This window comes from Thunnus albacares, chromosome 11, assembly GCF_914725855.1.
Source record: "Thunnus albacares chromosome 11, fThuAlb1.1, whole genome shotgun sequence".
NCBI lineage: Eukaryota > Metazoa > Chordata > Actinopteri > Scombriformes > Scombridae > Thunnus > Thunnus albacares.
This window is the reverse complement of record NC_058116.1, coordinates 22270545-22282594: the sequence shown is the minus strand read 5'-3', so window position 1 is coordinate 22282594 and position 12050 is coordinate 22270545. Positions and strand designations below refer to the sequence as shown.

The 12050-nt window shown below is 38.2% G+C and overlaps 2 protein-coding genes across 2 annotated transcripts; both read right to left on the bottom strand.

The window, feature by feature from the left end:
• Positions 1 to 5182: 5182 nt before the first annotated feature.
• On the bottom strand, positions 5183 to 8362 carry nepro (nucleolus and neural progenitor protein). Its single transcript, XM_044365831.1, has 9 exons — positions 8235 to 8362; positions 7877 to 8031; positions 7614 to 7702; positions 7322 to 7450; positions 7068 to 7145; positions 6561 to 6862; positions 6418 to 6476; positions 6119 to 6315; positions 5183 to 6022 (listed from the first exon to the last, which is right to left on the bottom strand). Exons 1-9 carry the CDS (start codon positions 8317 to 8319, stop codon positions 5683 to 5685), a joined length of 1434 nt encoding a protein of 477 aa, XP_044221766.1. The 5' UTR covers positions 8320 to 8362; the 3' UTR covers positions 5183 to 5682.
• Positions 8363 to 9127: 765 nt separating this feature from the next.
• tex30 (testis expressed 30) lies at positions 9128 to 11514 on the bottom strand. Its single transcript, XM_044365832.1, has 5 exons — positions 11410 to 11514; positions 10300 to 10536; positions 10119 to 10170; positions 9663 to 9877; positions 9128 to 9366 (listed from the first exon to the last, which is right to left on the bottom strand). Exons 1-5 carry the CDS (start codon positions 11425 to 11427, stop codon positions 9205 to 9207), a joined length of 684 nt encoding a protein of 227 aa, XP_044221767.1. The 5' UTR covers positions 11428 to 11514; the 3' UTR covers positions 9128 to 9204.
• Between the last annotated feature and the right edge of the window lie 536 nt (positions 11515 to 12050).

Below are 12050 nucleotides of genomic sequence, written 5' to 3'. Positions count from 1 at the left end.
CATTATTCACTTGAGGCACTTAACATGAATGAACACTGGCCCTGGTATTATAGTTATGGTGAATATGGACCGTTGTTATCTGAGAACACAAGTATTGAGGAGCACTTCCATTGATAATATACCATATCCACTCATAACAGATCAGCATTAATGAAACTGACTCATGAAAAATATATACACAATATATAATATATAAATAACAATCTTGTGTGTCAGCGTCAGCAAGATCATAGAAACTGACTTGATGCAGGATCATAAAATAGGCTACTATCCATACACACATCTGTGTGAAAACATGACAGTGTGTTTAAGGTCTTAACAACAAATTAAGTACAACATTTTAACATTTGTGTCTTCCACATTTGAATGTCATGTCAAGTCAATTTTATTAATATAGCCAAATATCACAAGTCACAAATTTGCCCCAAGGGACTTTACAGTATGAAGGCAGCTGGAAGTGTTGATATCTTTAAACATAGCCTGGCTTTTGATTAATTGATTGATTTATAGACATTATTTACTTTATTTTATTCACTTATTTTATTGTATTCATGTTTTAAAATTTAATTTAATTTATTTTTTTATTTTATTTTTTTCTCCCCCTCTTATCAATTTTATTTCTTTTTTTTTTATCTAGCTTGCATTTAAATCTATTTTTTTTACTAATATAGTTTTTTAAATCTGTCTTATTACATTTTCATAACTTTTATTTCTCCTGTACATTAGTCTAAAATTGTTTTACTGTTTACTGTCTACATTTGTTCTGTCTGTGAAGCACTTTGAATTGCACTAACCTGTACAAAAGGTGCTATACAAATAAAGTTTGATTGATTCACTGATTGAATCTATACCCCCTATCTCTAACAGTTTACAGTTTCAGGCAGCCTGACCAGTGCAACTTTGGCATAAATTATGCAAACTTGCTGTTTATTGTGCTGGATTTCCTAACAGAGGGGATTCTCATGAATATACTTTGCATGTTATAATGAGAATTAATGTAAATCAGTGGATACCTGGGAGTACAGGTAATTTGTGATAAAGTGGCTAATTGCTGAAAAGTACAGCCTTTCAACAGCAACAAAATGACAGCTAAACAGGTGACCTTTCATCTTTGGCTAAACATTAACTTTAATAACACATAAGACTCCTCTAGGTCCAATTTCACAAATGCCAGTAAAACTGCATCTGTACAAAAACTCAAAATTCTCCAGTAGCCAGGGAGAATCTTAGAAATGCTTGTGTATGTTTCTCAAATATATCAGTAAAAAATATATATTAATACAGTATGACAGAGGAGAACACCACATCTTTCAACAAATACTGTCTGGATGACAGCTTGAATAGACAAAAACCTGCCAACTGTTTTTGCCTGACAACACTGACATTATTTTGGCAAAACATTATATCTAACTCTGATTTTATTCCACCTTAAAATAATTTCTGTAAAGATCACAACGAGACAGTTTGGTTTTCAGTTAAGAAAACTAGGAAGACATAGACACTGTTATGAGTATTTGAGCTTAGATGAAGCCCCTTTAAAATGGAGCTTCCTCTTCATGTCTTCTTCAATGTACAACAGTAGAGTCAGTGGATTTTTTTTTACCCAGTGCAGTAATAGTGTTCCCCATGACCCTGGATAAGAATAAGTATAGAAAATAAATGGATGGATGGTAATGGTACAACAGGGGGCTTTTTTTAGGTCATACTAATGCATTTGAGCAGAAACTTATCACTGCATTCTCCCAACAGATTTTGTTAACACAGTTCTGCAACACCAATGGCATCAAACATGAAAAAGTACACAAAGGTCCCAACATGCTTTTGTTCACTTTATTTTCTTACCGCTTTAATCACAGCTTAGGAACAGCGCACATAAGTTTGTTTCTGGTCACAGCCCCTCTTGTGTACGGCACTGATGAAGGGCACATTATGCTCTGGATTTTTAAAAGCTCTAGAGGTTTTTCCCCCACATATGTTCTTGGACAAGGACATTAAAACAGCATTAAACACATTCTTGTTGAAACACATTGTTAAAGGACTAAATATATTTCCCCTCTGTGAATGGGGGGGTTTGAAGATGTTATTCAAAGAAGAACAAGAGGGCAAACTATACCAGTATCTCTTAACTACAGTATTTAAAAATAGGTAAGATATTGCATCATCTACTGCTTGACATATATATCATTGAGTAACATAAATGCATTGAAATTTTGACGAGGTATTCAATTAATCATTTCATATTCAGTGTCTCCCTCGAACCATTATGAAGATTTTGACCTTGCGTTTTTTCCTCTAGTTGTTCTCCCACTTCCTCCACAGCTTAGGTCCAATTTTATGTTTTAGGTCACTGAATTATGGGACACCAGGCTGAGTAATGAATGGCACTATGTGCTTGATGCACTGTGATTAGCCTCTATGGCACCACTTTGCTTTTTTTTGCCTCTGTACATCTAATGGTGTGATGGATTTCTTACACCTGTGGTAGAGTATTGAGAATAAAGACTGTCCAAAAAGTCCCCCCAAGAAAAACGAGAGCATTAGTGGGAGAGAGAGAGAGAAATCCTAGTTCCATGCCATGCAAAAAGTTCAAGCCTGAAACAGTTGCGTGCTCTATTCCCTTGCTGCTATTAAGATAGGAGGAAAATAGACTGAGGAGCTGGATGTTGAGAGTGCAAACCTTTGTATTCCTTTTCTTGTTTTAGGTCATATTTATGCCCGCGGGCAAAAACTGATGCATTCACAGAATCCCTTGACAACCAACAAAAATGTGTACAATTTCTGCACTGAACTCAGCCATGTGGATTCATCTATTTAGAATGATGTGCTAATAAATACCCATTGGCTGACAGGAATAGACAGACAGTGTGTCCCACAGTCTATGGTGTCACTACCCTAAACTGAGGCAGCAGATGGTGCTTAAGACTTGCTGTCCCCACCAGATAATGATACACCTAAATCAAAGTGGAGTTATTGCAGAAATTGGCCAACCAATCCTGTAGGTGGGAAGTGTTTCTTTAGTCGGTAAGTTTGCTGTAATTAATGACAGCCACATTTCAACATTTTACATCTTATCACTGCTTACAGGCAACAAACTGTAGACTCTTCTGAAGCATCAATAAGTGGCTACAGGGTAGAGAGGACAAGGTCAGTGATGTAAACACACTATTCAGCTGAGCAGAGTGAGCTATACATACCCAAACTCTGTAGAAATATAATGTACAGTCTGCATAGAACAAACCACTAACACATCTCTAAATTGTTGTTAATTCATGCTTTATTGTGTGTGTGCCCTTTATTTTGTATTTATACATTAAATTAGTAAGGTCAAAGTATTTTTTTTTTACTGCATTAAAAATACCAACTGTAACATAATGTGTTTTGTTGGAGATGATCACTACAAAATGTTTATGGTTCAGTGTAGCACATGTTGAGAGAAATACACACACTTGACGTGAGTAAAAATATCACTGGACGAGCTCAGATAAGTGTCCAGAATGTTTTTCTGATATGTATATCACCTATATATTATACTGTAAATCCCATCAAGTGTGAAAATCATGATACTGATAGCATTTGGCACCGTCACTCCATCTCCTTCACTGCAGGGGAGTACAAAAGTTCACCTTGTCTGGTTTAGATAAATCCCCAGAAAGCACAGGAATCAGGAATCTGCAGACCGATATGCACATATAGAGCTGACAGGCTAATGTTAGACCCTAACTTAAGCCAGACTTCGTGAGGGGGAAGGAAATGTCAGTGTTGTATTTGTGTAGATGGGATGACTGAGTCTTTGGCAGAGGATGAGAAGCTGGTGGGCAGCAAAACTGTGAACTGCAACAAAACTTATCCCCTAGTTTCTAATTTGGTGCACAGCCTCCACTCAATGAGGGTCACTGTGGACCACCAGACATTTGCATGGTTTCCATGTGCTGGCACTTGTACCTGCATGGTTCTTTAACACTACTTCAAGGTCTGGAGACTATCTTGCCAACTAACACATGCCACTGCCAGTAAGTTTTCTGTTAATATGAACACTTGCTATCTCTGTAGCCACAAATTCAATTCAATAGAGATGATGAAAAGCCTACAATTACTCACACTGATGCCATCTATGGCATTATAATTTACGGGGTTGAGACATTCGTTCTATATTTTCTCAGAGTGCAAATGGTCATTGAGTGCATTAATGTATCAACTCCACCAGGTGGAGCCATAACTGCCACCAGAGACATAAAACAAGCTGCTTCATTTTCTCAATTTGGTGTCAAGACATCTTGAAAACCAAGACTGTAACATTTATGGCTTTATCTCTCTCCTTTACAACTTAATATGAGCTAATCTGCAGTATATCATGGTTTTATTTCAGTGTGCATGAGAATTGGTATGTTACTGCTGTCTTAAGAAGGAGGAACAGGATGTGAAATGAATATCCCTAGTAAGCACATTCCATCTTGTGGGTGCTGTAGTTGGCAGAAAAGTACATGTTTGGTGTGCGCCTGTAGCGCACTGGTGAAGAAACATGCCACATAACTGAAACATCCACAATTACACTCTGGCAATGGTACTTTACTGCATGCTGTTCCCCATCTTTCTCTGCTGTCACTATGTAAGGCATCAATGACTTTGTGTGAAAGGGCTATAAAGATTTATCTGTACCAAAAGCATTCAATGCTTTTCTCATTCTCAGCACAAGGGGCAATCACCAGGAGCAGGACATGTTCATAGTTTGCCTTACTCTGACGTTTCTCCATATAAACTGCTACATCACCCCACAGTTTTATTTCATCATCTTGGGAGTCCTGAGAGGTGAATGGTTAAGGCGTATGCTCGTCCCCAGTTCAGTTCAAGTCAGGGATTTTAGCTGCATGTCATACTCCTCTCTGACTCTATTGTCCTATCCAATAAAAGCAAAATGCTCTGAAAACTCAGAATCCATATATTGACTTCTGCTTTAAAAGTAACTTCACACCAGTTAAAATCTCTTTAGCTTTTTTGCTGACCTCTACTGATTGAGTTCTTAAGTTGGTATGTCTCAACATTCCCATTGTGATGCTTTGTGTGATCAGAGGTGTAAATGATTCAACTTTAAACCAGAAGAGGTCAGTAAAACAAGGTTTTTCATCTTTGTGGCAAGCATTGTAGCATACTGTGTATCTGCAGCTGCATGTGTTTAATACTTGTGTAATCTTCACTCATACAGATAGATAGATTTATTTGACAAAATTTAAAACATACATGACAGCCTGATCACAAAGACAGGCTCCACATACAATTTTTAAAACTGTAGAGGATTAAAATACACAAAAAAAAACCCTAGAGCTTATTGTGGTCTTCTATTGCAGTATGAGATGGCAGACTGAATAAGACAGTGTAAAGCAAGAATAACATTAGACTTAAAAAACTCAGACAGTAAAACCTCAAGCATTTGTACATCTACAAATTATTTAACAACCATTTCTTGAGATCTGATTTAAAACTCCTCTCAACTGGGTTTAGCTTGAGCGACACAGGCAGCTTGTTCCATTTTTCCAAAACATGTTTTAAATCTCATAGAAATGACATACACTCATCAGTTCTCATACAGTAATTCATTAAATTTCATCCATATTTCCTTTTAAAACAGAGGAATGTGTCATACACTGAACTCAGCTTTGCTGCATACATGTGTTTAATTCAGAAGTGTCACAAACCTGCAGAGGCAAATATATCATCTATGTCATCATGGCTATTGCAATCAGTGGTCTGAGCTGTTGCTTCATGTATAATCCTGCTTCTCTTGTTGTCCTCTGAAGGTCCAGACACTGATAACTCAGTCCTCTTCCTTCGTCTCTTCACCTGTTTCTTTTTGACACCAATGCTGACTGTAGGAGACTTCAATCGCCTCCTGAGTGACTGAAAACGAGTTCTCAGGTGAGCATTCTTCCTCACAGCAGCAGAAGACCGACAGGCATTTGGCATTACCCCTTGAGGAGAGAAAGCCCAGCAAACTTCCTGTCTGAAGCTCCGCAACTTCCGCTGGACGCTGAGAATGAGGACAAATTATAAAATCAGGCACAATCAGTATTTCAACCATGTTGTTTTACCCCAACAACTCTATATTCTGTAGTGTTGTTCTTACTTGTAACCTGCTGTCTCGAGGCATTTCATCCTTTGGCACTTTAAACGCAGGAAGGTTAAAAGATGTTTTTCCTTTTCCATCTTTTGGGATTTGCACCATAGGATCATTTCTTCGAGATGGGTCACCATGTTTGTGAAAGTAGCAGCTTCTCTTACTCGTTTCTTGAACATTTGCTTCTTCTCAGCTTTGTGTGGTTCCTGCAGGAGAGACGTGCCCTTGGTTACCAAAATGATGTCATCATTAGATGGGTGGCAGCACTTAGTAATAAATATACAGATTCATATGGTTCATTCACGTACCTCTGTTAAATTCCTGAAACTCTTCAGAAAAGGCTTCATGTCAGCATTGAGAGCCAGATCTGGGGGAAAAAAAAATCTGTAATGTAAATGCTTAACAGATGTAACATGATCATCATTAAACCGTAAAAACAAACGCTCCACACCTCTTTCGATAGCAACACCCAGATCTTCTTTCACCTTCCTTGTCCGTCCCTGGTTCTTGACTTTAACAGAAGATTTCTTCCTACTCTGCTGCTTTTCCTTGTGGTCTTTGGCATGGAGACCACGTGTTCGCCATTTGGTCAGTAACAATGCATGAGAGGGACCCAGGAACTCTGCCATATCTCCTGGCAGGGAGAAGCTTTTGAGGAAGGGCATGGGCTGAAGGTGAGCTACTTCTCTAAGGAACTCCAGGAGCTGCTGATACAGAGTGGACAGACTGGCCAGGACCCCACGGAAAATCACCCTGATGGAGCACAAAGGCAGGTGGATTTAGACTGTGGAAGCTGCTTCTTAACCAACACAAACTATTTAAACACAGATCGTTAAAAATCTTACTGCTGTTTGAAGCCAACATTTAAAGTTGCCTTGTGCAGGATAAATCATAATTCAGCCTCTGCTTGCATTTACAGTATAAGCGGCTTTAGATGAAAATGGCAATGAGCACTCACCAGAGCCGACTGAGCAAGCTGGTTATCACCACATTCAAGATCACAAACTCCTCCCATTTCATCTGCTGCTTTGAGAGTCTGATGCGAATGTTAAAGGACAAACCTGTTATGTAGCATCAAGAAGGTTAAAACTATTAAGCTTAATTCAGACAAAGAAACCAACATGTGCAAAAAAAAAAAAAAAAAAAAATTAGATCTTCGATGATTTTTATCAGAGGGGGATCATCAATCAGTGCAATCTCTGGAAAGGATACACAAAAGCTCTGCTGCAGCGATTCAAGGTGCAGCTCATCAGGTGTGCAGCTCCCAGCACTTTGAGACAGAGCCACTCCAGCATGGGTTGACTCGGAACATCACACTCACCAGACTTGACGCTCAGTTCTCTAAACACACACACACACACACACACACACACACACACACACACAAACCACATTACTGCAAATTTTAACCTGTTAAATACTGTGTATTCCAGCTGTCACATAGCTGAGTGTTATAAACTTAAATGGCAAGATTTGTGCACACAGAACAAACCTTTCTACCTACCTTTGAATCCTATTGGGACATAGATCTGTCAGTTCCTGAAGAGCAACATCGAGCTTCATATTCTTCAGCCTGTTTATGCATTGTTCAACCTGTAAGACATACAAATGAGGACACATAAAGTGAATTAGCTCTTCTGATTTTGTTACTTGTCTGACTTATGAATCTTGAATGACTGACACGTTCCCCATCACCAGGACTGCAACAGATCCACTATCACACGTTCTCCAGGGGTCAGATGTATTAGCTTCTGCAACATTCCTCACCTGCTTTAAGCCTTTGAACGTCTTATTGCCTCTGTAGCTGTTATTAAGGACGTAGATCAGCTCGTAGAGAAGTCTTATCTCCGTTTGCAGAATCTCACTGCGAATAAGCTTGAGGACCTTCCCGTTTTCCACCAAAAGGGTTTCCACATTTACATCTGGAAAACAGCGACAACACTCGCACATTACCATTTATTTTAAGATACTGACAAAAAGTTACATCCACAGTACTGGGGGTGGATCCACGCTCACTCCCACGTGGGTTGCAAGCAACACATATTATACAGCGTTTTTAGCGCTCAGACATCACGAAACAAAGTCAAGATAAGTAGCTAAGTAGTATACGAGCAGTGTATCGTACCTGTTTTGGGGCTAAAATGTATACGGACGCTAGAAACGGCACTCGGAAAGGGAATGTTTACCCTATTCCACGGTTCTTCTGCCATGGTGCTCCGCAAAACACGGAAGTCCGCCAGCCAATCGTCTTCGAATAAATGTAAACGTCTGTGTCTTAAAGGGACAGCAGCGAGTTTAGTGGGTTCATGGTTAATTATATTAATTATTATTATTATCATTATTAATTTAGTTATTTTCATACAGTCTATGGGTTAAACCAGGATCTCTGGTCTCACAACATAGTGATAAAACTTACACTTTTTATTCATAAGGAGTTCAGTTGCCATGGTAACTAACGCTCCTCCAGGACCACAGTATGAACAAAACACTTGCAAGCACAACAGACCAGAATGACGTCCTTAGATATAACGTTACTAGAAATATAGTTGTCAGTTTCCAAAGTCTACTTCTAAAACATAACATCTGTAACAGTTAATAGATTGAAGTAGTGGCAGTAATAAATCTTTTTTTTATTACTTTGTGGATAGTGAATGTGTTGACTCAATGAATTTATACCAGCATGTAAATAAAAAGTGTACAGTATTTTCAGCAATAACGCAATGCTGTGCTTAGTTTTAGTAACTTTTACAGTACAACGGTCTTCTCACTGCTGTTAACTGGTTCCAGGATGATACAATCCTAAGTCAACGCACAGTACTGCAGTAATTTATGTCCGATTTTGTGGACAGATCAAGAGCTGTGGATGACCATTAAAAGGGGCTGACTGTTAAAAAGGGTTAAAGATTTATTTCCTTAGACATTAAAATGTTTTTGGTAGCTTTGAATATATTTTTTTCCTATTTGGTTGTCTGTACTTTCTGATGACACAAAGACAAAACAACCTCACCACATTGTGTAAAAAAAATGTACTTTATTTAACAAGTAGAACAAAACAAAACAAAGAAAATCAAAATGATCTGAAGTCATAAATTAATCTATTCTCTCAATTTACTCATCCAGGTGATGACTTGTAAATTCACTTCATCCATCACAGACTCCTCCGACCTTCCCTTCACTGTCAGTCCATGGTTGCCTCCGTTTAGCCAGAAAACCTCAACTTGAGCTTTCATTTCCTTTATCATTCCATCAAAAAGGACCTAAGCAAAGACAGAAAGCAAAATAATTGGTATGGCAAATATTAACAATAAAACAAAAAGGCATACATTTCACACACTGGGAATAAAAGCACGACTCACATGGCAGGATATTGATCATATTATACAAAATAATAGAGGATTGGACTTTACAATCACAGCAATACAAGTTTCATTAAAGGAAGTCAGAATGTAAATACAGAAGAATATATGCAACTTATGATTTCAGCATTTTATAAACAGCGTGTGACTGACGAACACAGAAATGCATTAATGAAAAAGCCCCCAACAGTTCTCACTCTGTCACACATGTTGTCCTCTGTGCCAGATACAAACAGCACTGCCATGTGTTCGGGCAGCCCCTTGAGATCTACACTCCGTTGTCGATGTGCATCTGTCTGTCCTGGGGGGTGCAGGGGAAAAGACAGGCAGATCACACCCTGAACAGCATCCTCTGATTCATCGCTGAGTTGCCTGGCTACAGCCGCGGCGGCACGACATCCCATTGACCTGCCTGAGGAGAGGTTACAGTGTTCACTTTTAATGTCATTGCTATGAAATGTGCATCTAGTTTCCAAAATTGGCATAATATATTACTGATGTGGATGAAACTAGTTAAGGATGTAGTTATTCTGTTGCAAAGCAAAGTCACACACACACAGTAATTATTCTTTAACTTCTTTGTAAATACACAGTGTACATGGCACATGTATCTAATTCATGTGAAATATAGTAAACCTGCTATTGCTGCTTACCGCCAACAAATATGTGCTTTATGGTAAACGTCTGTAGTGATTTTAAGTGGTGCTAGGAGAAAAAAAAACATTACTGAACAACAAAATGTATTCATGCTATACAGTTTAGATTGATATTACAATGTACCTGTGCTTTCTTGAATGAATGAATGAATGAATGAATGAATATGAATATGCTTACCCACACAGCATGGTAAGCCTTCACTCTGTAAGCCAGGTTTAAACCTTTACATGTAAAACGGAGACAGAGGAAGCCATTTGAAGCCAGTGCATGTGCCAGAGAGACCAGATGTCTGAAGTTCATGTCTCCTCCAGCACCATGAGTGAGTATGACGGCTGTGAGAGCATGTTTCACTGAGGTAGGAGCACACAGGGCAGCATCCAGATGCTTCTTCCCAAATGGCACTTTCACTTTTTCCTGAAAGTCAGTGAGCATTTAGTAAGCACAAGTTCTAACTTAGGTTCTGCGTTTGTTGACATACTGCTGGCCATTTAACCCATTTAACATAGTGTACAAGGACTACCAACTGGGATAAACCATCATATAAATGTTAACATATAAATGTTAACATTTTCTCTTAAAACATTGCTAGTTATTTAATTAATGTAATCTGAAAACAAATTGTTTATTATTATTATTGTTATTATTGTTATTGTTATCATCATCATCATTATTATTATTATATTAGGAAAGTTCCAGTTAATTTTGCATATTGTGTAAAACGAAAATACATACTTTTCTTTAATACAAATTGCAGCTTTTATTCCAAGTGCAACCTTCCCATAAAGCATTCAAAAGCTAAGCGTGAATCTCATTTTGTGAATTTTCCCAGTCGGGAAGTCATTTTTCCGATTATTCCGACACCACATGAATGCCACATTACTCAGTTAACGATGGTTAGCCGTCTAACTCCTGGGACACACTGGATGCGGGGGCAGCGCGCGTGCGTCGCGGAACCTCTTGCTTTTCATTTCGGCGCCCATGTTAATAGACAGGGAAAACGAGAAAGATAGGGCTGCCAGTGGCAGAAGCGCCGCAGCAGACACGCTTCCAGTGTGGACGCTACAAGCGTGAGAGACGCAGTAGTTCAGCGACACACACGCACACGCACTGCTCACGCATCCAGTGTATCCCAGGCGTTAGGTGATGTTTCCATGAAGTCTGTGCTTTTTACCTTTTACGACTTAAAGCTGCATAAAACACTCTAATGATAGACCGCTATCTATATATGGTTTTCAGCTCTTACCATATCTTAAAGGCTCTAATTTACAGTGGCTAGCAGGTATTTACCTCGTAAAGCTTGTCCATCTTGAGATGTTTCTTCTTTGACCTCCGAGCAGCAGAACACAACAACAAATGACTGACCTCTAGTGTTTCGGGGTGCTCATTGCAGCTTAATTAAATATTTTAAATGTTCGCTATGAATACAAATTTGAGGTACTTGTACTTTACTTAAGTATTTCCATTTTATGGTACTTTGTACCTCTTATCCACTACATTTCAGAGGGAAACATTGTACTTTCTACTCCCCTACATTTGTGAGCTACTTATAGTAAATACTTCTTAGATTAAGATTTTATATAAACTGATATATATTCATGTTCTAACTGTGGTTAAACTATACAAAGTGTATTATTATTATTGTAAATACTTATATAATATAATGTAGTAGCTTACTATTACTATTAATCTACCCAAAGTATCTAAAATTGTCTCTACATTGATAAACTACAATGTTAATAAGTTACGTGTATTTGTTAGTGACAAAAACAAACAATATACTATCATAATAAACACTCTTTAAAGAAGCCAGTCTGCATAATGAGTACTTCACTAACATTAACTTTTAGGAATTCAGGACTTTTACTTGTAGGAGTATTTTTAGCCAACCGTATTTCTACTTTTACTTAAGAAAAGGATCTGAATACTTC